The sequence below is a fragment of the Microtus pennsylvanicus genome, chromosome 21, assembly GCF_037038515.1.
Source record: "Microtus pennsylvanicus isolate mMicPen1 chromosome 21, mMicPen1.hap1, whole genome shotgun sequence".
NCBI lineage: Eukaryota > Metazoa > Chordata > Mammalia > Rodentia > Cricetidae > Microtus > Microtus pennsylvanicus.
Window position 1 is genome coordinate 5,884,048 of NC_134599.1, and position 24,451 is coordinate 5,908,498.

A 24,451-nucleotide genomic window follows, 5' to 3' on the forward strand; every position below is an offset into this window, starting at 1 on the left:
TAGCTTCCAACCTAGCCAAGAAAAACTGAGTCCCAGGTTCAGGGAGAGACCTTGCCTCAAAGGAATAGATAGAGATAGAGGACTCCTGATGCCCCCTTCTGATCTCTGTGTGCATGCCTGCACACATATGCACACACGTTCACACAAACAAGATGCACATGCATGCATGCATACATACGTAAATACAAAAATAAATATTTTTTGAAAGACATTGTGTGGCCAGAGCAACACACAACTTTCCTCGCTCTGCCACCTGTCTTCTCTCCCTCAGCCCTGTCTCAGAGGCAGCTATGAGACCTCCACCCAGAAATGCATGTCCATTTGGAGGTGGATGACGAAGCATCTCTCAGTATATTTGGGAGGGCTGGATGAACGCAATGGTCTGCTGGCAGCTATGCAACCACTGGCTCTAAACAGGGAAGGGGGTTGGTGAGCCTGCTCTGTGTCCTTTGCTGGTTACAGTGGCATAAAGAGCTGAGACAAGACTCAAGCATGACATTGGCTGGATGTTGCTATTATCAACATATTTGAAAGAATTAAGATGATCGGGCAAGGTGGCACACACCTATAATTCTATTTGGAGAGGCTAAAGCAGGAAGATCAAGAGTTCAAGACTAACCCCTAGTGCTCTGGAGGCACAGGCATGCAGATCTCTGTTAGTTCCAGGCTAACCTGGTCTACATAGTGAGTCCCAGGCTAGGGCTACACAGGGTGACCCTGTCTAAAAAGGAAGGAAGGAAGGAAGGAAGGAAGGAAGGAAGGAAGGAAGGAAGGAAGGAAGGAAGGAAGGAAGGAAGGGAGAAAGAAAGAGTTCAAGGTTAGCCTGGACTCAAAATAAGACCCTGTTTAAATCACATGTTTATATTAAAAAAATAATTGAAAATGAAGCCCACTTGGCATAGAGAAGTCTATAAAGAGGCTTTCTCCAACTTCTGTCTCTGTTTAATACTAAGTGTAGAGATTTAGATGAGCAATGATTTGGAAGAAGATGGATGGCCACATCCCTAGACTTCTGCATGTCACACAGATGGTGACTGTTAGCTGTCAGTCCTGGAACCCAGAGGCTCCCAGCCAGTAGAGCAACGAGCTGATTCTCCCAGATACACACTGGCAGGATTAACCACTGTTTCTGTCTCTGAGTATGAGGGGCTGCTTCACAAGCATGGAGTGGGCGTGTGTTTGAGCACAATGGAAGGAGAAAAGGTGTGAGGTTTCAAGGCACATGGGGTTATGGGATATGTGAGTGCCAAGCATGACCCTGTGACCTGAAGACAATGTTCTCGTACCATCTCCTGCTCACGTGCTGTCCACACTACCCAGGCAAGGTGGTAGTGTGCCCATTTTCACACGGAGGAAATGGAGGCCTAGAGATTCATGTGGCTCCACACATCTGTGGAAGACTCAGATTCAGTATGTATGTTGAGGCTGGCATGGGATGCACTACTAGAATGCACGGGTGTAAGGTGTCACATTCAATGCCTTTCAGAGATCTGGCCCTCTTCTCAGGTTCCAGGTCAGGGTCACAAATGGCCTGGCGGTATGTCTCGGGGGCCAGCCACAGGCGTGCCAAAGGACGGTATGCGTGAACTAGTGTGCCACGGCTGCTGGGCCTGCACAAGACAGGCAGCCTGAGCAACAGACGTGACCACAGACCACTTCTCCCTTTGCCTCTTCACGCCCTTCTGTGCCCATTGTCCTGAGCCCTTTCCTCTAGCACACTGGTCACAGTGGTTCAAGGCCTCTCCTGTGACCCGTGGTCTCTTTCTTTCTTTTAAATTATTTTAGTTTATTTACATTGATGTTTTAGCTGCATGTATGTCTGTGTGAGGGTGTTATGTCTCCTGGAACTGGAGTTACAGACAGGTGTGAGCTGCCATGAGAATTAAGCCCAGATCCTCTGGAAGAGCAACCAGCACTCTTCACTGCAGCGTCATCTCTTCAGCCCCATTGAGTCTCCTTCTAAGTTCACATTCTGATGTACTGGACATGTCCAGAATTAGGGGTCCACCATTCAGCCCACACAGGGGCGGGAACTGCAATAGCTGCCCTCAGTATGTGAGACTGTGTCTTCAGAAAGATGATCTTGAGGTGGATGGTACCTTCAGGAGGTGACTAGGGCTCAAATCTCTGGGAACCAAGATACTGAGGAACAAGGGGGCACACTGCTATTACTGAGGTGCTGGAGGATGAGCCCCTGGCGGCCTGCCTGCTCCAGGCCTCCTCGTGTGGGAGCATGCAGAACCTCATATGACACCAGTTACTCTGGCATTCAGTGCTGTTCCTCCTGATGACCCCCAGCTCAGATACTGCAGTCAACCATGCTGCTGCCTCCAGCAGAGGAGGGGACACAGCTCCATTCTTGTCACCATTCACTCTTGCCACCTCCTTTTCACAGGGGGCCGGGAGGGTTGGCTCACTGAGAGCCACTTAGGGGGTGACAGTTTCATTGTACCCTGGGCACTCCCACTATTGCCGGCCCAGGCTGTGGGCTGTCCTGGAAGATTCATTCATCCCTCACCGTCACACACCTTGGGCTTTGGGACAGGCTGCACAGGTATGCTCCTCCACCCTACCTTGTGGCCAGCACTGCTGCCCTTCTGGGGTACTGCCCCAAGGCTGGAGCTGATATCTGCTCCTCTCTATGCAGGAACCAAATTTGCCTCCAGGAGAGTGACTTTCCACCCCAAAGAGCTGCTCACGCTTGTGCAGAGGCTCTGAGGTTACAGCTGCTCAATGAGTTTGAGAACTGGGCAAGGAATTTAGATTCCATTAGTGTGCTAGAAACCATTGTCAGATCTTAAAAAGGATGGACTGTGTTCCTAGTCATACCTTCTAAAATATTGATCTGACCATGGTGTAGGAAACAGGTTAAAGAGAGTTGGGGGTGAAGAGCTGGGTCCAGGGGAGAGATGGGGGTGCCCAGACCAAGACTGGTAGTAGGCAGATGATGCAAGTGAGCTTGGAGGATCAGGAAGAGACAGAACCCTGACCCTCACCCCTTAGTGGCTGTGAGGGTGGCTGAGAAGAGGACGCTAATGACAACAGAAAAACATGGGAAATGCTGGGCCCTGGTGCTGGCCTGAGACAACTGGCCAGCTCGCTGCCTGGTGAGATAGCTAGAGGGGAGGGAAGACTGGACCAACTGCAGATAGAACTTGAGACACAGGCATAGGGCTTCATGGGCTATGGGATGTTTGTGAGCTGCTGCAGGGGCCACTGGCAGCCAAGGTGGGGAGGGAGCTGGCTGTGTGACTGCAGGGACACATTGCCTCTTGTCTCCAGCTCTCTCGAAGTTATAGCCTCGGCCTTGCTTGGTTTAAACATCAGTCCCTGCCCTCGGCTATTCATGAAGCCGGGTCTCATGTAGCCCAGGCATAGAACTTGCCTTGTAACTGAGGTTAGCTTTGTACCCCTGATTTTCCTGCCTCTACCCTCTGAGGTTATTTGTTTTCTAATTGAATATTTGGGAGCATCTTCACTCCCTCCTCCCACGCCTATCTGCCTATAGCCGGCCTCAGGCTGCAATACAGACTGGAAGCAGAGGCGGCCTATAGGCTCAGGTGGTACAATACCTGCCTGCCAGGAACAAAGCCCCCAGATTCAAGCAACAGCACTGCATGAAACAGGTTTGATGGTGCACACCTGTAATCCCAGTACTCAGGAGGTGGAGGCAGGAAAATCAGACGTTCAAGGTCATTCTCAGCTACGTAAAGGTTTCCCAGCCTGCTTGGGTTACCTGAAACAAACGAAAACAACCTAGAGGCAGGCTCCCTTCCTGACTCAGCAGATGCCCGTGAGTCAGCTGTAATTCTTCCTAGTTTAGTCTCCGGACACCTGCCATCTGTTCCCATACCATCATTCATAAGACCCTCCGCAAGATAAAGCCTGAACCCCAAGGCGCCTCTCCCAAAAGAAGGCTACCTCTCTGTGTGCCCCAGAACCATGGCACTCTCCCACCCACACTTTCTCCACATCCAGTTCATGGTTCTGCACAGGTGACCCAAGATGGCTTCTGTGCCTCACCTACCTGGGTGGGGAATCCCTGTTTCCACTGCGGAGTCTGAACGGCTCCTGGCACTAAGCCCTCCACCCCATCTTGTCTATTCAGGGACTGCAGGGGTCCCCAGAGGCAGGGGGATGTGTTTCTCATGGCATGTACACTTAGTAGAGTAGGGAGCTCTGAGTCCACAGACCCAGCTTTCTTCTATAGATGCCTCTGCTGTCACCCCCAACTCAGAGCTCAGACAGTTGATCTTGTAGGTTTGCCTGAGACTCATGCCCAGGGCGCACACTTCTGCGTGACTCCTGAGCGGTCCTCTCCTAGACACAGCCTCTTCTCAGGGTGTAGGATGTAGGCTTCCCATGTTGTGACCTATCTGCACACTGGTGTAGCTCTAGGCTCTTCTCCGCTGGGATGTGTCCAACAGTTTGGGAAGAGTCCAACTCCCCTGGGATCCCAGAGCCTCGCGTAATTAGTCATTCTGAGTAATCGCCTGGCTGTTTTCTAGGGGCCCTGGCCAAGCTCTCACATGCTCCCTCCAGGGCATTTGTGCAGCTTTCCCACTCCCCTCACCACCCCCCAACAGATGAAGGGCTCTGGAGGTCTTTTGCTACCACTGTGCTCTAGCAGGGATCAGCCAGCAGCAGGATCAGCTGGGCCTGCAGGATGAGGTAAAGGCAGCCCAGGAGGGCAGTGACACTGGGGGACCAAGAGGGTAGCCATGCGTGGGGCCAATCATTGGACCTCTCTGTGACCTCAGCCACGGTGACTCAAGACAGGGCTCCCTGTGTTGCATATAAGGAAAACGAGGCACAAAGAAGGCAGTGCTGAGCCAGATGTGATCCCAAGACATGACTATAGTTAGTGCTGAGGTTTTCACCCTGGGGCAGCCCCTCCTTCCAGAGACAGGGGACAGTGTCTGACTGTGTTTTGATGATCACCAAGGAGAAAGAGTCTGGTAGAAGATAATGTAGGCCAGGGATGCTTCAATCGTCCCGCGGTGCCACCACAGAAAGTCACTCTGGAGCAGGAAGTATAACTCAGTACTAAAGAGACCATGCTTGTCATGTCCCAAAATGCCAATGGTACCGAAGTGGAGAAGACATGTGTTACAGCCTCAGCTAAGACCATCACGGTGGTGTTACCTGCAGGGACTCTGCCCAGGGAAGTGGGTTAGGGCCATAGAGGATGGCAGGGCAGGGCAGGGCAGTGGGGCCAGGTTGTCCAAGCCCTGTCCCTAGACAGTTGATTGCCAGGTCAGAGTGGTCAAGGCAAGGGCCAGTTCTAGGAGCAAGGCCTGTTGCCTGCTGCTGGCACTGACTGCCACAAGTCTCAGAGAGAAGGGCACTCTGGGAGAACAGCCGCCTGTTAACAAAGGTTTGAAAAAACTGGTCTAGGCCCTGAAGACAGGCCTAGCCTACTTCCTCCCTCTGCCCACAGGGAGGCTTCTTAGCTGCCACCAGAGCCTTTGACCCCAGGAACACTTGTTTCTGCTCACTCACAGACTGTACTGTTTGGAGATACAAGGAGCTGGCAGAACCAGCTTTGACTATGACATCCTTGGTCATGGGCCTGTCACACAGTCCCTATTGCTTTTCGACCCTATATACTTTCACCAAGTTCCACAAGGAATGCGGGGAACCATGGCGATAGCTTATTTGATAAAGTGTTTACAGTGCATGCATGAGGGCCTCAGATTGATCCCTAGTTCGTGTAAAAAGCCTGGACATCATAGCATACACATCCCAGTGCTGGGGAGAGATGGGCTCTCTGGGGCTGGCTAGCCTGCCAACTTAGACTAATCAGCAAGCTTCAGATGATTTTTCAAAAGATATATAGTTTCTGAGGAATGACATCTGAGGATGACTTCCGGCTTCCATGTGCATGCACACCTGCATATACATATATACCCATGCACATGAACATACAGTATACATACACACTCACAGGGAGAGGAAGAGAAGGAGGGAGGGACAGAGAGAGTCCCACAGTCTATTCCACATACCCAGCCTCTTGCTGTGCACATCTTGAGGGCCAGGGTAGAGCCTCTGAGATTCCCAAGCTTCTGGTTTCCAGGAAGGCTGGAGAAGCTGGTGTGCCCCGAGGACAATAAGCTTCTGAAGCCTAGCAGCCTGAGGTGAGGGACGGGTAGCTGTGTGACCCTGATCATTCATGCACATGCTTCCTCGTGATACACAGATAGATGCACATCTGGCCACGATTCAGGAAGAGCCCCATAGCAAGGGGCTTGCTTGTTTCAAATTTAACCAAGAGGCCGGGCGGTGGTGGCGCACACCTTTAATCCCAGCACTCGGGAGGCAGAGGCAGGCGGATCTCTGTGAGTTCGAGACCAGCCTGGTCTACAAGAGCTAGTTCCAGGACAGGCTCCAAAAACCACAGAGAAACCCTGTCTCAAAAAACCAAAAAAAAAAAAAAATTTAACCAAGAATTTTACACAGGAGCTAGGGAGACCGCCTTAAGTACACTGACATTTATCTTAGACAACTTGGTGGTGACTCTCTGAAGATTTATATGTTGGAAACAATGTGCTTGAGTTTGGGGGTGGTGTTCAAGAAATAATCAAAAGTGAATCAGCTGTAACGCACAGGCTTCCAGGAGTCTTGACTTCCTTCACACATGCTTATGCATTCTCCCGGTGGGGGGGGGGGGTTGCATGATGTGTTTTGTGTGCATGTATGTTTGTGATGTGCTCTGGCTGTAGTAACTGGATACACCTGTTGATGTGTCTGTGGCGGCAGAGGTTGAAGTCAGGTGTCTTTCTCTATTGTTCGCCACTTTATGTTTGAGACAGAGTCTCTCTGTGAAGCTGGAGCTCACTGATTGCCTAGACTAGCTAGCCAGCTAGCTCAAGGGATCTGTCCATCTCTGCTTCCCGAATGCTGGGGTTACAGACGTACTTCACTGGGCCCAAGATTTTACGCATGATCTGGGGATCTGAACCCAGATCTTTGTACTTGCATGGGAAACACTTCCTAACTAAGCCATTTCCCAGCCTTTGGCATCCTTCATTAACAAGGCAGGTGTGTGGGAAGGTGGGAATGCCAGTGTGTGACTCTGTGACTCCTGGACAGGTGTTCCTTCCACAGAAGATTCTGGGGAGGCAGCTTGAGATGAAGGGGAGACCCAGGGGCCTCTATATCAGAGGTCTGATAGGCATGCCCGGTTTGTAACCTCACGGTGGCTTTGGTAAGTCACGTGGCTCTGAGAACACCATTCTCCTTATCTTTAGATTAGAAAGTCTCGCAGGCAGGCGCCTGAGGTGTCTGTGAGGACCAGGCAGGTTAATGTGTGTGAAAGTGTTTGGCCAACAGTGAAGAAGTTCTATGCAAATGGAAGATGTGTTGTTATTACTGAGATAACATTGGTTCAGACAGGAGCCTTACCCAGCAGGGAAGCATGCTTCAGATCCCAGACTGAGTGGAGTAGGTGGCTTCCTCTGCATCTTTGATTAGATGCAGTCTCTGCTATGTCCAAGATACTTGAGAGTTATCAGCAAACAGGACAGGGGAAAAGCCTTACCTTTTGGGAGACTGCACCCTAATGGCGTGGGGGATAAAGATGGGAAGAGAAGCATTAACATAACCAGAAGGAGGTTATATAGACTAGGGGAGCTCTAAAGGAAACTGAGCAGAGTAAAAGCGGCAAGGATCTTGGAGGGGAGAGGAAGGATTACTTTATAATGGGTGGAGGTGTGCATGGGCCATGGTGCACACGTGAAGATCAGAGGACAAGGTGCCTGAGTCAGTGTTTGTCCTCCACTGTGCATCCTGAGGATCGAACTTACAGCGTGGAAGCAAGCCCTCTACCCCTTGACTTATCTATCCAGCTAAGTGCTACAGTTTTTTTGTTTTATTTTGCTTGAGACAGAGTCTCACTGTGAGCTGTGGCTGGCTCAGAACTTGCTGTGTTGATGAGGCTGGCCAGAAACTCACAGAAATCAAGATGAGCACCTTCATGCCCAGTCTAAGGCTATAGTTTTCAGTAGTGGTACAGATTGTGCGCAGATGAGAACAGATCTCCAGGAGGTGAGAGCCCTGCAGGCGGTGGAGGAAAAGCACCCCAGGTAGAAGGAGAGAGCCAGGGTGAAGCTGGAAAGTACCTAGCTTCCAAAGAGCCACAAGAGGCTACAAGGAGAGAGTCAGGAGGCCAGAGCAAGAGTGGGGGAGGGGGCAGAGGAGGACTGCAGGACTTGGGTCTTACTGGAAATCAGATAGGGAGCCTGGGGGGCCCAAGCCCCCACTAAGTATCCCTTTTTGTGGTTTTGGTTTCTTTTAGCAACTGTAATTTTTACTGATGGGTGACAGCATCTTGTTCTTGGCTCTTAGAACTTCACAACTGGACATGCTGCAGCTGCAGGAGGCTTGGGCCTCCCTGTTTCGCCCATTCTTCCTATGCGTAGACACATATATGCAGCTTGGCTTGTTGAGTGCCTGCATAGGGCACCCCTCTGACTGCAGTGCCAGGAGCAGGCTGAGGCAGGGTGGGAAGCTGACCGCTTAGCGCTTGTGGTTTTGACCTAGGGGATAACAGCAGAAAGGGGAGAAACTTGGATTTCGGAACCAGAGCCAGGGGAATTATCTTTTCAGAGTGAATGTAAGTATGAGAGAAAGTTGGGATTTTAGAGTGGCTCAAGAACTGGGGACCTGGGCCATTGGAAGAGGGAAAGAGTGGAGAATGAGGTAGAACTTAATGAGGAATTAAGTTTGAGCTGTCAGTTAAAGAACTGAGTTGAAATGCTGAGTCAGCAATTAGAATTAGCAGCCCGAGGACTGGGAGAAAGTCCTGGGTTATGGGAAAACTTCAGAGGTCAACACCTGGTACCTAGTGAGAACGGACCTTCAGGAGGTGGTGGTACCAGTCAGTGAGACCTGACAGAGGACTTTAGGAGCTGAGCTCTTCCTCTCGTGGTTCCCCAATATTGAGAGGGAACATGAGGAGCAGGACAGAGGAGAAGCCTGAGGAAGGGCATCCTGGAGGCAGGAGGATAGCAGGGAAGGAAGCAGTTTCCTTGGTCAAACACTGTAGTGTGCTAAGCAAGACACAGCCTGGGGTGGTGGCACTGGACAACGTGGAGGCCACTGGTGTTCCTGACAGGGACACTCTCCGTGGATGTCCATCCACCAGGATTTGAGTTCCAGAAGGAAAGATAACAAATGCAGATACACTCTTGAGAAGTTTCACTGAAACTGCAAGAAGTAGGGTGGGGAGAGTCCGAAAAGGATGGGGAAACAATCCTGTTGTGTGTTGGCAGGGTTTACTAGAGACTGAATGTTGACTGTAGGATGAGGGGGGAAGATAGTCAAGGGTATACTGAAGGAAGGTTAAAATGGTACACGTTATGGAATAAAGTTGACCTGCAGTGTGGCATGGTGGTAAAGAATTGATTTAACATTCATGAGGCCCTGGGTTCAATTCCCATCATTCTGCATCTCCCTTGCATTTCCGGAGTTCAGCAGGGGATAGTGGGACACCAGATGGCATCCTGGTCAGAGGTGAGGACAGGTGTTTCTCTCAAGGAGAACTGGGGCATGCCTAGGGACACAGAGTTAGAATTGAGGATATGAGCAAACCTCCAGGAAACCACAGGGCTTCTTCCTGAATCTCTGTCCTCAGCTTCGTAGCAACAAACACTCCACTAGCATCTGTAGACAGCTCAAATAGTCAAGAAGTCTGGGACGTGCAGTGGTGGACTCCCTTAGAGCAGAGCATTTAGATACTATGTGAGGCTTCGGAGGGCGAGAGAGGCTATAGTGGGGTGATGGGCTGCCCCACGGAAGGGGCCCAGAGTGCCTCCATTGGCTCCAAGCTCCAGAAGAGGAGAGGGGAAAGCTTGTAGCTTTGTGTGTCCAGGCCCAGCCTATTCCCCTCCCCACTGCAATTTGTTCCTTAGTCTTGGAGTCGTCTCCTATCTAAGCCCTAGACTCTAGCCAAACCTGTGAGCTGTTGCCCAAGGAGGAGGCATGGTGACTGTGTGGGACATGTCCTTTCTTCCCAGGGTACCACCTAGTTCAACTACTAATGCAGTCCTGCCTACAGGCAGAGCCACACTGGGGTGCGGTGGGTGCTAGCATCCTTCAAGACTGCACAGAAACATGACCCCACACACCTGCCATATCCTCAGAGATGGGCACCCAGCCTGGGGTGGCTCCTTTTTATTTTTTATTTTTCACCGCGCCTTAAGCTATTCAGAGTGACCTGCTCCAAGAGACCACCTAATTAAGGGGGGCCTTGAGGGGATGAAAGAAAACTGGCTGTGAATCCAAAACGTGCCTTCCCTCTGGGCCAGCGGGATGCTCAGAGCCCCAGAGGCCGGCTCTGCGCTCCTCCTGCGACCAGCAGCCTCAGCTCCCCGATGTTTGCAGTTCATTGTGTGTGCGGTGTGTGGGGGTGGGAGGGGTGTCAAGGAGCATCCCATTAGACTGAACAGACCCACGCAGGCAGAGAGGAAGGAGGACCGTGCCTTCAGCTAACCTTTATCATGTACCTGCCCACGGCGCAGGACCCTGGGGACCCCACGGTAAGGTCTTTCCCTCGTGGCAGGGGGCCCATGGTGTGGTACGTGGTGTTGAGGGCACAAATGAGGTGTGGCAAGGGACAGAGAGTGACTCTGAGAAAAGGACGGGGTGGGGGGGGCGGGTGTCCCTGAGGACTTCGGACTTCACAGAGGAGTGGCAGACAGCAGCTCAGACCTCGCTAGGAGCAGCACCCACTGGTTATGGAGCTGTGTCCCCACGCCTCTCCGCCCCTCCCTCCCCACCCTTCCCTCTTGTCTGCCTCAGTTCTTTTCTGTCTGGAGTCTTTGGATCTCTGAGCAAGAAAGGCCCTGGAATCCCTGGGCCAAGACTCTCCTGTTACTCCTGAAAAAGCAGGAGCGGGCAGATAACAGCAACTCATCCAAGGTCACACAACTGTTTTGGTGTCCTATTTTTTGTCTTTGTTTTTTTTGTTCGCTCATATTTGCTGTGTGTGAGTGTGTGTGTGTGTGTGTGTGTGTGTGTGCACATGCAAAGCACAGAAAGGCAAAGTTAGACAGAGACAGCTCCTCTTAAGCAGTAGGCTGTGTGATGGGCACAGATGTGTCCTGACAGTAACGGGAGCACACAGCTGCTCAGGCAGGGAAGCCACTGTGATGGATCTGCCTCTCAGGTGGGGTAGGAGTGAGACTGTTGAGGTCTCAGAGGCCTTTCCTACCATTTGAGGAACTGGGCCTGGCTCTAAGTTCTAGACAGAGTTTCCAGGGGACTTGGAGCTTAGTCACCAGACTCTGGGTCCCCTTACAAGTCCCAGGATTTTGTGACCTAAGGAGAAGGGTGTGGGGCTTGCTTTGGGATGGACCATGTCACAGAAATCAGAAGTCCTGGCCCTAAGAGCTGCAAAGAATCTCTCTTTACACTCTCCCCAATAAAATAAGGGTAACTGTATTCCTCTGAGGGAAGTTTTACTTCTAGGGTATAGGGAAAGCTGACAAGAGAAAGGGGTCTCTCTGGCAAGCCGCCCTTTCTCCCTCTTCTCGCCTTTGTTCCTCCCCCCACTCCCTCCCTTCCTCTCCCAGCCAGCTTCCCATCCCTTCTTCCAGCCCTCCATACCCCCTTCCCCACCCCCTACTCAACTCCCCCCTTCCTTGTCCCCAATCGGGACCTCCACAGAGGGAGGGAGCACAAGACTCTGGACTCGGGCTGTGTCTAGGTGGCCATCTTCCCGCAGAGAAGGAGTTAAGTCTCTTTCCCGCATCCCTCCTTCCCTTCTCCGCCTCCCCTGGCCGCGGTGGAGTCCTGCAGCTGGGCCCTGGGCTGACCTTCACCGAGAGGGAGGCCGCAGCGCGCATGCTCGGGCTGGGGACCGGTGCGGGCGGAGGGAGGGCGGTGCAGGCCGGCGGCCCGGGGCCCCCAGTGCACCGGCTGTGGCCGCTCGCTCCGCACGGTTGGGGGCGAGGCGGCCGGGTCCGTCCCGCGGGCCGCAGCGCAGCGCTCCCTGCGCGGGGAGCGGCGCTTTGCCATTTGGTGCTGGTCGTGCTTCTGCGAGGGAAGGAGAGATGGGGGGACGACAGGGGGGACTCCGGCTCCGGGCAGCCTCGCAGGCCGCCCTCCCCTTGCCCCAGACACGCTCTAGGCCTGCCCGGGTGTGGCCTGCGCCCTGTCGGGTTGGAAGAAGTCCGGGCTCTTCGCAGGCACTGAGGGCGGCATGTTGCTGCCCGGCGCCCTAGTAGCACTGAGCTGGTGGGGATCCTGGTCTTTGTGAGAAGGGCTCCCTGACCAAGAACCCCCGCCCCCCCCCCCCGCACCGGACCTGCTAGAAGAGCATGCTAATGTGTCTGCTCGCTTGTGAACCCAGCGTCTCGGTGGGGGAGGTCAAGGTGTGCCTGTATGTGCACATCCATGTGGCCCCTTGTCCCTGTGGCGGTTTGTCATATATGTGCCCCTAGGTGTGTGTTTCGGGTTGTGTACACTTAGCTGCCGTTTGTGCAGTATGATACCCCTAGAGGGATGGTTTGAACCTGACTGATGCTCTCCATCTTCCTAGGACTGGTATTCACTCAGCCATTGGTGAAACCACGTCCCCCAAGACCCTTTACCACCAAGACCACCCCTGTAGTCTCTCAGCTCACTCACAGACCTTGTGCCCCTTTCTCCTTTGGTCATCCCAGACCCCTAAAGCTGAGATGCCAGCCCAGCTACTATCTTCTTTTCTTAAGAGGTAGCTCTAAAAGTTGAGGACACCCTGCTTTTCCTAAAGCCTAGCATTATCTGCCCCACTCCAAGGACTGGGGTTTCCCAGTCCCTGCTGGAAGTAAAGGTAGAGGTAGCTGTGACGACTCAGATCTTCGGGTAAATGGCCGAGGCACCACCTGCATCACTGGCCTGTTGCACTTCGCAGGTGCCCTCAACTTCGGTGTTGTAGAGGACCTGTACCCAGGCCTGGGGGAGACATGGGCGCAAGGCCAGGACCTGCCCTCAGGAGTCACAGCCTCCTTGGGATACCAAACCCAACAAACCTAAAGCCAAGAGTACATGAGGCATTAGTCCAGTTTCTGGACAAGAGAAATGATACTGGCCATTTGGAGAAGACCATGATGTGTTCCCATGAGTGAGGCCAAGGAAGACTCTCTGCAGGAAGCAGGGTCTGACCTGAGCCTTAAAGGGTTGAGACAGGTGGAGGGCAAGTGGAGACATTACACAAGGGCAGAAGAGCCTCGGACTAGGGGGTGAGTGGGGGTTGGAGGAGCAGCGGCACCCAAGCAGATCATCACTCCAGCTACCGGCGCCTGTGGCTGCGGGGGGGGGGGGGGGTCAGCCAACCCTGAACCAGTGGCTCCCGCAGCACCTATGTGAACAAAATGTTCTCTCTAATCGTTCACGGTAACAGTGGGCACCCGAATGGACAATGACAGCTAGGCATACTACCAGGACCTCCAGGAAATTTAGGTGCTGTCCATAAAGACTCCTGGGAGAACCAGCCCTCTGTGCCTTGCCCTGGCCAGTGAAGACATTCTGAAGGGCCAAAGGTTAGGACCCCTCGATGCAATGCTGGGTCTTGAGGGCTCAGTTTTAATGTGTTCCCACAAATCCCCTCAGGCATTGTCCCTCCTTCATCTGAATTCTGACAGCTGCAGTCCCAGCAAGCCCATAAATGTGACCCTTGGTTGTCCCAAAGCCTGTGGGCTCCTCCTCCAGAAGGTGGGAACAGGCGTGGCTTCTGGCATGGGCGGGGCCTGAGTTCAGTCTGAGGATCTCACGATCTGCCCCCTCCTTTCTGTTCTTCCTCCACTCTGGGGTCGGCCAGTTCTCTCCACATGATCCCTTTTGGGGCTCCCTCATCTTTCCACGCCACACTCCTGCTTTCTCTTCGGTCCTGGGGCGGACCTCACCACCCCCAACCTCTCTGGGTCTCCATGCCAAAGCCATCAAACCCTGTTTGCCTCACTCTTTCCTTCTTACCCACCCAAGTACCCATCCTGGCTCGGCACCGTTCTCCACATGTACTCTTCCTGTTCTCATGAACCCAATCCATGTCCCCTTTTCGGAAATACTTCCCCTATTGCCCTCTCTTTCTCACACAGAGACAAACAAAGACTCACAAGCCCAGAAATAGACTCCCACAGAGCTGAAAGACACAGGCCGTGTCCTGCCCCACACGCACGCGCGCAGGCACAGCGGCTCTTGTGGAGGGAAGCACACAGACCCGGCGTTTGTCAGTGCACGCACATAAACATCCACACCCACAGCCACTGCGCCGTGCCACAAAAGGGTGCAGACACACGGCGTGCGAGACAAGGGCACACACATCTTGCGGACGCCCGGGAACCCGCCTAGCCCGGCACACCCACCGCGGCCGGCCCTGGGACAGGAGCAAGGCCTCCTCCGGGCTCGGGCTCCCCCCCAGATTCCTTCCAGCAAATGTTTCCCTACTTGGCCTGCCTGGTCCCTGGGGAAAGGGCCTCAGAAATGCGGCAGGAGCCACTTGGGGGAAGAAAGTTGGAACTGCTTGTTCTCTGCCTGGCCCTGTCGGCGAATTCCCTAACCAAGAAACTATTTGTGGCGAAGGCAGGGTGGCCGGCGAGCCCCCTGTCACCTCCCCCGGTGCTCCCTCCCCGTGTCGCCACCGGTGGGCCTCCGGCGGCCTGGGCGCTGCGCCGCTGCCCATCTCACAGCCTCCGAGCGGATCGGCTTGGCTTGCAGCTTATCTGCGCCGTTTGGACCACGCGGGGTGCACGGGAGGGCTGCTCTGTCCCCGCCGCGTCGCAGGCAGACCCCGGGCCGCCGGACTATTTCTGTCTTATCAGTGCAGGAATGCGGCAGCCGCGGCGGCGGCGGCGGCGGCGGGCGGGCGGCGGCGGCGGCGTGGGCCGTGGGCCGTCAGGGCAGCCCTGAAGGGGCCCCCTCCCCACTCCGCTCGAGTAGAAGTGTGAGAGAGCCCAGCAGGACTCAGAGGGGAGAGTTGGAGGAAAAAAAAGGCAGAAAAGGGAAAGAAAGAGGAAGAGAGAGAGAGAGTGAGAGGAGCCGCTGAGCCCACCCCGATGGCCGCGGACGAAGTTGCCGGAGGGGCGCGCAAAGCCACGAAAAGCAAACTTTTTGAGTTTCTGGTCCATGGGGTGGTGAGTGGGGGAAAGTTAGCGGGGGAGGGTGAGCGAGCTGGCTCGGGCTGAATGGAGGGATGATCGGGAGGGGCCGCCGGCGCGCTTCGGCTCTCCCACCTCTTTGGTTGGGGGGCGCACGGTCATGGCCCAACCCTGGGACCTTGCTGGCGCCCTGGCATCCGAACACGTCGCCAAGCGGTCGGCTGGGGATGGGCGCGCGGCGGCGGGGAAGAGAGGCGTCGCGTCGGCTTGGCTCTTGTCAGGGGCAAGGGGTGGGATGTGAGCACTGTGTCCCCCCAAGAGGTGGGTCTCTGTAGCTGACACGTCGCCTGTTCTTTTACTGGTGGCCCCAGGTGTTACCCCTGCCCTGGGGTGGGGGTGGGGTGGCAACTGGAACACACAACTAGGGTTGGGCTGCCTGTTGTCCCTGTTCATCCACTGGGACAGTGTCACTCTGACTGGCTCTGAGGAACTAGGAGCAGGTGACCCTGGAGGCACCTGAGAGCAAAAGCTCTCTGACTGAGCAACCTCAGCATCCTAGCAAGAGGGTCCTGAGGACCTGGCCCTGCTGTCTGAGCTGAGAGAGGCCTACTTGAGAGATGGACCCCAAGTTAAAGAGGTCAGAGGATCCCTTGGCAGGCTCGGCCACCAGAACTTGATGACCTTAATACCTCAAAGGTGTGAAGGGCTGGAGTTGGGGACACACGAGGCCTAGACACCAAAGGGATGACAACTATACTGTCCTGCTACAGACATGTGAACACACATGAAAAGCCGGAGGGTACCCAGGGACCTAAGGAGGTAGATGACGGAGTTGAGTCCCTGGAGAGCCTGACAGTAAGGGGTTCCAGGCTTAGGGATATGCGATGGAGGGGCGAATCAGTCAGATTTACTATGGCCAAATTTGATTGTGACTCCAGGAAGCACCTTCTCTGAGAGAGGCAAGGGCCCCCAAAATCCTGACCTCTTGTCACGGTGGTACTAGTGGCAGAGCCCCTGAAGGCTCTTTCCTCTCAGGGCCTCTCAGTAAACGAGACAGTATCAGTGAGTGGCCTTGATAACAGGAGAGCAGCTGATAGGGGAGCCGGCTTCCCTGTGGCAGCCTGTCCTCTGCCAGCAGGGATCTCTGGGGTGCACTTCCCAAGGCGGTCCTGTGAGTTAGTGGAGTTACCCGTCCTAAACCTGGCTGCTTGGGGGAGTTGCTTTAGAGTCCCATGGGGCGTAGAAGAGGCTCTACTATGGATTTGAGTATGGCCAACTTCGGAGGTTCAGTTCTTCAGTGATCAAGGGCCCCTAAGTAGTGGGGAATGGTTTCCACCCTGGTGGCATTGGTGGTATGAGTGACAGAGTCAGGTGGAATGGGGGAGGCAGATTCAGGGACTGACTGGTTTCCCTGTAGATAGATGGGCAGGGACAGCTGTTGGCAAAGGGTGGAGACCTTAGGGATGAGCCAGTGCTTGGATGGGAAGGTGGGGGGTTGGGGTGAGAAAAGAAGCCTGGGGGTTAGGGTTGGGGCTTCTTGGTCCTGGGATGAGATGAGGAGTGTTTTGTGTTTGTTTATTTTATATTGAGACAGGGTCTCCTATAGCCTATGCTGGCCTCGAACTCACTATATAGGGGAGGATGGTCTTGATCTTTCTGCCTCCACCTTGAGACTGGGATTACAAGTGTGCCACCATGCGCAGTTTATTTTGTGCTGGGGATCGAACCCTGGGCTTCATGTGTATTGGGCAAGCACCACACCAAGCTATATCCCTAGCCTGAGATGGGGGTGTTTAAATAATAGAGTCTGTACCCCCATCACCTCCCTATTCCTCTGAATCAGTCCTACCTCTTGATTAGCCCTTAAACCTCAACTCCCTTCCCAGGCCTGAACAAGTGGACTCTGGAACACTCCACTTGGATTTGCACCTCATCTGTTTTGATTGCCTAGAGGTGGTGGCCGGGAAAATACAACCTGCCTCCTTTCCCTCCAATTTCTACCCTTGCTGGGATGGGAAGGGAAATGGGTTATGATGTAGGCAGATAGGAAGGAGAAATGGATGCTAACATTGATGCAGCTTCCTTCAACCATCCCTGCCCCCTCCCTCGGCGCGCCCTGCAGCCCACTTCTAGCCCAGTTCCCCACTTGCCATTCAAAAACTCAGACCCTCAGGTGCCCTTGCCCAGCCTCTTGAATCACCTTGGAAGAAATAAAATTAAGGAGGCAGGCTAAGTCAGAGACTTGGAGTCCGCTGAAGGAGTTGAGACCAAGGATCCAAAACCGGGGGCCCTGAAAGGGAGAGGGGGCTAAAGTACAAAGCCCCAGAAGTGGGATGTGGAAATGAGCTCAGGAGCTCAGCGCCTCGAAGCAGCGGGGAGCAGGGTCCGTCAGGTGCTGCCTTTGCCGGAATAAGCTGGGATGACCTTGGCGAGGTCGCCTTTCGCTTTGAGCCCCAGTTGCCCCATCTGTCAATTGGGGATGAAAAGACCTGCTCTGACTAGCTTGCAGAGGGCCATTCGGATGTGAACATCCTTTGAAAGGTTGAAAGGCGCCATTAATATTCATTTTTGCGGTACCTTGCACGGCTCCGAGGCTAGGCTTTGCCCTGGGCAATTGCCTGGCTTCAGTTAGCTTCCTGCTAGGAGACGGAGCCCCCTCCTCCAGAGCAGCGCAGATTCCCGCGCCCCCGCCCTTCCCACAATCACTCCCACTCCTCGTTCAGCGCAGGGTTACCAGCCCCGGGTCTTGGAGAGGGGCGGGGACGCAGCACGCTGGCCTGGGGGTCGGGACCGAATCTGACCTGCCGGCGCCGGTTTCTGCTTCACCTCCTGCCCCACCCCCCAGCGCCCCGGGATGCCGTCTGGAGCCCGAATGCCCCACCAGGGGGCGCCCATGGGCCCCCCGGGCTCCCCTTACATGGGCAGCCCCGCCGTGCGACCCGGCCTGGCCCCCGCGGGCATGGAGCCCGCCCGCAAGCGAGCAGCGCCCCCGCCCGGGCAGACCCAGCCACAGGGCCAGGGCCAGCCTGTGCCCACCGCCCCCGCGCGGAGCCGCAGGTGAGTGCCCCCCCACCCCCGGCATGGAAGGGCGGGCAGGGGCGGGCAGGCAGAAGCCTCAGGGACCAGGTGGGTGAGTGATGGGTATGAGAAACCAAGAAAGGATGTTAGCAGCGACCAAGTCATTCTCGCTTGGATACTCTCTGGGGAGGGCTTAGGGGGCACTGGTCTGGTTCTTTTGTGTGCCCACGGTGGAGACAGGCTGCGATAGTCAGCTGCCAGTGTCCCTTCTCTGCACGCACCTCTCGCTCTCCTGCTTATCACCTGCTAAATCATTTTTCCAGTCCTTTACCCCAAGTTCTAGGTGATGCTTTAGTCTTTGGGGAGAGAGGCAGGGCTGGCAACAGACTGAGGGCTGAGCTCTAACGGTGTGTTTTCTAAAGTGCGGTCCTCCGGTACCTCCCTGCCAGTCCCGAATCCCAGGCTGCTTCATAGTTCCTCTAGACCTCCACAGTCCCTGTCTTGGCAGTGGGTGTGAATAGGCGGTATAATTCCTCTGAGGGACCAGCTCTGCCTCCAGGCCACCGGACCAGTTTATTTCCTAGTCTGAGAAGTTGGTGGCACTCCTGTGGCCCCAGATGACTGTTGGCAAGATCCCTATGGGCCTCAGTATTTAGCCAAACACACATGCTTCTTTTTGCACAACAGATGGGTTCTTATACAAGGTGTAATATCAATTTTACCTCGTTATTAAGTAGTTTTTACACATCAAGAAAAATCATTTATAGGTGTCCCTTGATAAATTATTTTATAAAGTGAATCATTATCTTCTATAGCAAATAACTCTTTGACTTGTGTATAAATTAACAGTTTTGTGTGGACAATTTATTTGAAATCCTTTCGTGAGAGGCTTGCCCAGTCTAAGAATGGGTCGGTTTTTTCTTTAATGAGTGGCTTGCCTGGGCATAGAATGGATTTCTGAATAGGGAGGGGGCAGTGAGTGGGACTGCCACATGGGGGCAGTGTAGAGCTATCCTCTAGGCTGTGTGCACTCTTGGCTAGCCAACGGTTTTCTGGGTTGCTTTTGAAACAGAAATTCCAGGTGCAGTCTACCATAGGTCCAGCCACTTTGGTTCCAGTATTGAGTCACACTCACATAGAACACTCCTGCACATTTCCAGGGTCCTTGTGAATGTGGTGTGTCCCTTGGTTGGCAAATGGTCCAAGACCACAAGCGCCTCCTGCCCTTAAACAGTCCCTTCCAAGCCCAGAGCGGCAGGAGTGCCAAGTCCCACCAGCTTCACACCATGACGGCTCCCGGAACCAGGTGGAAGAGTCATCTCTCCTCTTCTTGGAGCTCGGGCTCTCTTGGGCATGGACCTCCTGCTTGGCAGGAGAAGAGGGTCCTCAGAGGCTGTCTCTTCTCTTCTGTCCTCCCCACCTCCCAGCTTTTTGCGAACATTTCTGCAGTCACCTTTGGCAGCATCTCCTCTTTCCCTAGTTCCTCCTAAGTCTGAATTCCTCTGGCTCTGAGAATGTGTGTGCTGAGGTGTAAGGTGTGGGAGGTGGGGGAGTCCCAAGCCAGAGAAAGGACCAGTTGCCTGCTTTCCAATGGAAGTACGAGCTCCACATCGCGGCTATAGCCCTCAGACGGGCAGACAAGCAGGCTGTGGGAACCCCAGCCAGGCGGGCGGAGATGTCGGGATAATTTAGCAGGTGGCCTCGTTACTCCCAGATCTGTCGCCATGGTAACCTGGTTTTTTCTTTTAAAAATGTACAGTGCCAAGAGGAGGAAGATGGCTGACAAAATCCTCCCTCAAAGGGTGAGTGCCTTTCACAGCAGCCCCCAGCCGGCCCCCACCCTCTGCTGCTCCGCCCCCCCTCCTCCCTCAGGAGCAAAGCTTTGGGCTCAGCTTCATAGCCACTTTCACTTTTTGTTTTAAAAGCTCATTAAGAAGTGAGGCTCCCCATGCGAGAGGGCAGGGCAGGACTGAGGAAAGAAGCTGGAGAGCCATGGGGGAGGAGGGGCAGAACACAGGGCCTGAGGTTAAGGGGTTGAATGCCAGTAGTCTGAAGGCATAAAGGCATGGGACAAAGAAGGGACAGGAGACTGCTAGGTAAAGGGAACCGAAGGTAGCAGGAAGTCCTGGACATGGGAAAGGGCAGCAGGTGTGGGGTCCTTGAAGCCACCAAGACTACCTCCCACTGTTTTAGGGAGGTGGCGGGATGAGGCTAGGCTCTTGTGCCTGCTGGGCTGCTGGTTGCTGCCTCCTTCCCTGGTGATGAGATGCATGAATTTTCCTGGAGGGAGAAGCAATCTTTATCCACACACAATGAGGCTATAAAATAGAGTCCCGGGGATAAGTCCTGTCCGCACTCACAGAATTCCACACCCTGAAATCAATTGGACAGCTCCCCTACAAGTCCTTTGTGTCCTGTGATCACAGAACAGGCACACATTCTGCATTGCCTGACTGAGCCCTCCTGCGACCCTGTTCCTCCTCCAGATTCGGGAGCTGGTCCCTGAGTCCCAGGCTTACATGGACCTCCTAGCATTCGAGAGGAAGCTGGATCAAACTATCATGCGGAAGCGAGTGGACATCCAGGAGGCCCTGAAGAGGCCCATGAAGGTGCCTTAGTGTGGGAGCAGGAAGAGGGCTCTAAGTCCAGGAGGAAGCAGGGTACCCCCGGGTGGGTGCACACAGCCCTTGTCCTGTGATACACTTTATTTCTACAGCAAAAGCGAAAGCTGCGCCTTTATATCTCCAATACTTTTAACCCTGCGAAGCCCGATGCTGAAGATTCTGATGGCAGCATTGCCTCCTGGGAGCTGCGGGTGGAGGGGAAGCTCTTGGATGATGTACGTCCTGGCCCAGGTCTCTCCAGGTGTCCTGGGGTGGGTATGGGCTGAGTCAAGGACATGTCTGTACTGGGAGTTGGGTCGTCAGCCCTGGCTGGGGTGGGCGGGCGGGCCTGGGGACAGTCTGGGTACAGAGGACTGCCTCTGAGCATACCACCTGCCTGCTGCCAACGTGGCCCATTCTGTGTCCATGGTCCCTGTTCTGCCCCCACAGTCCCTGTCACTTTCCCACAGCCCAGTAAGCAGAAACGGAAGTTCTCTTCCTTCTTCAAGAGCTTGGTCATTGAGCTGGACAAAGATCTTTATGGCCCCGACAACCACCTCGTGGAGGTAAGACAAGTTGTTTCTGCCCTTGAGTTCCCACCTTCCCGCCTACCCAAGGCCCCAAGGAAGCTGCAGATTTGGACTGAGGATCCTCCTAAAGTTCTCAGCCCTATCAATCCAGATGGGTCTGCGGGTGACCTAGCTCTTCCCCCCCGACAGTGGCATCGGACACCCACAACCCAGGAGACAGATGGATTCCAAGTGAAGAGGCCAGGGGACTTGAGTGTGCGCTGTACCCTGCTCCTTATGCTGGACTATCAGGTTGGTTTTACCCCTCACCTGCATATACCACCCAAAGACCCCATTCTCTCTCCTTCCTACCCATCTTCTCTAGGAGTGCACTGCCAAGGACCAGAAACCCCCATGCCCCTGAGTCACACTTCTTCCCCCTTTAAGCTAATTGTCCTGGTGACCTTTTCCCAGCCTCCTCAGTTCAAACTGGACCCTCGCTTAGCCCGGCTGCTGGGGTTGCATACACAGAGCCGCTCAGCCATTGTGCAGGCACTGTGGCAATACGTGAAGACCAACCGGCTGCAGGACTCCCATGACAAGGAGTACATCAATGGAGACAAGTACTTCCAGCAGGTAACGGATGTCCTAAGTCCCAGGGTCTGGGAAGTAGGCATAGTGACCTAGCATCAGCCCCTCCCAAAGGTAGCCAGCTCTCTTGCTGAATCCCTGAATACCAGGAACTGAGTCAGGGTTATGGCCTCATCCAGGGTCTCATCCAGGCTCTTCCACAGTCTGTTTAGCTGCTTCCCAAGGGAAACATATCTGGGACCCTCCTGGGGGGAGGGGCAGTGGGCAATACCATCCTGTAATGTAATCTTCTTGGTACCTGGAGTTGAGATCCCTGGGGTCCCAGTCCTGGGTCTAGACTTGGGGTAACCTGCGTTGCTATCCTTCCTGACTCTGGTTCTGTCTTTGGGGTGAGGGGTGGCGAAAGCTGTGCCATCACATGTAGCTGGCAGCTAAGAAAACCAGATTGTTGCAAAAATAATCTGGGAAAATTCTACCAAAGTAGAGTATTACTATTAGTGTATTTCAAAATAAACACAGCAGATAAATCTAAGTAGAAATAGTAGTTGGAATTTATTGAGCACTTACCATATCCCATTCCAAACACTTCTGTATTTTAATTCACCTGATCTTCATGACAACCCATGAGATGGAGATTGTTAATATGTCCCCATTCTAGAGATGACGGCACCAAGACCCAAGGTGTTAAGTAACTTGTTCACAGAATGTGGCAGACAGGACTAACAACCAAACAGGTGTACTTAGGGCCCCTGGCTGGCCTCCCCATTCGTCATGCCTGTTTCTCCACCTCTAACCTGGCTCATTGCCATGAGCACCCAGAAATCTGACTCTCAGTTTCTTTTGGTCTTCCCAGAATGGATGTATCCGAATTAGTTACTGTCTCTTCACACATGCACAAGAATGACCCCTCTCAATAATCCCGCTTAGATCTTCACACATGCACAAGAATGACCCCCTCTCAATAATCCCGCTTAGATCTTCACACATGCACAAGAATGACCCCCTCTCAATAATCCTGCTTAGATCTTCACACATGCACAAGAATGACCCCCTCTCAATAATCCCGCTTAGATCTTCACACATGCACAAGAATGACCCCCTCTCAATAATCCTGCTTCAGATTTTTGACTGTCCCCGCCTGAAGTTCTCTGAGATTCCCCAGCGCCTCACAGCCCTGCTGCTGCCCCCTGACCCAATTGTCATCAACCATGTCATCAGGTGAGGTGGCCTAGCTTATTCCCACTGGGGAAAGTCTCCCTGCTTTCTCCACCCTCCTCCTGTACCCACCCCTGCCCTACCCCTGGGCTTCTATGGGGTGTACCATGGACATCATAGGCTGGACTTCTCTGGCAGCGTGGACCCATCAGACCAGAAGAAGACAGCATGCTATGACATTGATGTGGAGGTAGAGGAGCCACTGAAGGGGCAGATGAGCAGCTTTCTCCTGTCCACGGCCAACCAGCAGGAGATCAGCGCTCTGGACAGTAAGGTGCGGCCTGAGCCCAGAGCTAGGGTGAGACCTTAACCAAGAGAGAGGACAAAACACTCAGACCACAGCATGGACCTAGGACTGAGGAACACACAGCCCTTCCCTGCTGAGAAGCTGACCTCCTTCCAAGTTCAGCTCTGCCCACCCCACCCCCCTCCCTGCTCAAAGGAAACCGACTCTAGGGAATTGTGCTTCACAAGAGAAGCAGGTCTCCCACCCCCTACTTCCTCTTGCATTCCTTGCCCACATCACGGGGTCAGGTGGAAATCATTGTCTTTCTACCTGCAGATCCACGAGACGATTGAGTCCATAAACCAGCTCAAGATCCAGAGGGACTTCATGCTAAGTTTCTCCAGAGACCCCAAAGGCTACGTCCAAGATCTGCTCCGCTCTCAGAGCCGAGACCTCAAGGTGAAGAGAGGGCTCCGGGAGCATTGGCACCAAGACAAGCACGTGGGGAGGGAAAGGTGGACATGCAACTCAGGCAGGTGAGGTACTGGGGCACTCAGGACAGACCTCATGCTCACTCCAGGTGATGACAGATGTGGCTGGTAACCCTGAAGAGGAACGCCGGGCTGAGTTCTACCACCAGCCCTGGTCCCAGGAAGCCGTCAGCCGCTACTTCTACTGTAAGGTAATGGAGGCCCTTAAACAGGAGGCTTCCCTCTCCTCCAATCCTAGTGAATCCTTGCTTCTCGCCTTCCAATAGTCTTTGCTGCCACCTACGCTTAACACCTGTCCACCACCCTACTTCCCCATGCAGTAGTCTCCGGGCTCCCCGACTCTTCCAGGGAAGGGGTGCCAGGAAGGGGTACCCCCTGGTCACTCACCAGGATCAATGTAACCCTGCCCCTGCTCACACTTCCTCTAAAGATCCAGCAGCGCAGGCAGGAGCTGGAGCAATCGCTGGTCGTGCGCAACACCTAGAAGCCCGTGAACAAGCATCACTGTGGACCAGCCAGCCACACTGTCCAGCGTAGGCCCTGGACTCTGGGCCTCCCTCCCCTGTTGCTGTGGGGTTGCGGGTGGGGGAGTGGGGAGGACTGGATTAAAGGTCACTCATCAGACAGCAGCAGCCTTGTGATCATTGGGGACTGGGAAGGGAGGGAGGGAAAGAGAGGGAAAAGGCAATGGAATCCTGTAGACAAACTCTCCACAACCCTC

At 54.1% G+C, this 24,451-nt stretch overlaps 1 protein-coding gene across 4 annotated transcripts in view; it reads left to right on the forward strand.

Annotated features, from left to right (window-relative positions):
* Positions 1-24,359, forward strand: part of Smarcd3 (SWI/SNF related BAF chromatin remodeling complex subunit D3) — a 32,934-nt gene extending 8,575 nt beyond the window's left edge. The window contains exons 1-13 of one of the 4 annotated variants that reach the window (XM_075955643.1): positions 14,811-15,113; positions 17,923-18,134; positions 19,855-19,897; positions 20,582-20,704; positions 20,812-20,970; positions 21,169-21,264; positions 21,418-21,519; positions 21,682-21,843; positions 22,919-23,016; positions 23,152-23,287; positions 23,576-23,698; positions 23,820-23,921; positions 24,161-24,359. In XM_075955643.1, the coding sequence (XP_075811758.1) occupies positions 15,036-15,113; positions 17,923-18,134; positions 19,855-19,897; positions 20,582-20,704; positions 20,812-20,970; positions 21,169-21,264; positions 21,418-21,519; positions 21,682-21,843; positions 22,919-23,016; positions 23,152-23,287; positions 23,576-23,698; positions 23,820-23,921; positions 24,161-24,214 (1,488 nt within the window). In that variant the 5' untranslated portion in view covers positions 14,811-15,035 and the 3' untranslated portion in view covers positions 24,215-24,359. Of the gene's footprint in view, positions 1-14,810; positions 15,114-17,922; positions 18,135-19,854; positions 19,898-20,581; positions 20,705-20,811; positions 20,971-21,148; positions 21,265-21,417; positions 21,520-21,681; positions 21,844-22,918; positions 23,017-23,151; positions 23,288-23,575; positions 23,699-23,819; positions 23,922-24,160 lie in introns of those variants that run through there. The other 3 variants (XM_075955644.1, XM_075955645.1, XM_075955646.1) reach the window with 3 other exon arrangements.
* Positions 24,360-24,451: the final 92 nt, after the last annotated feature.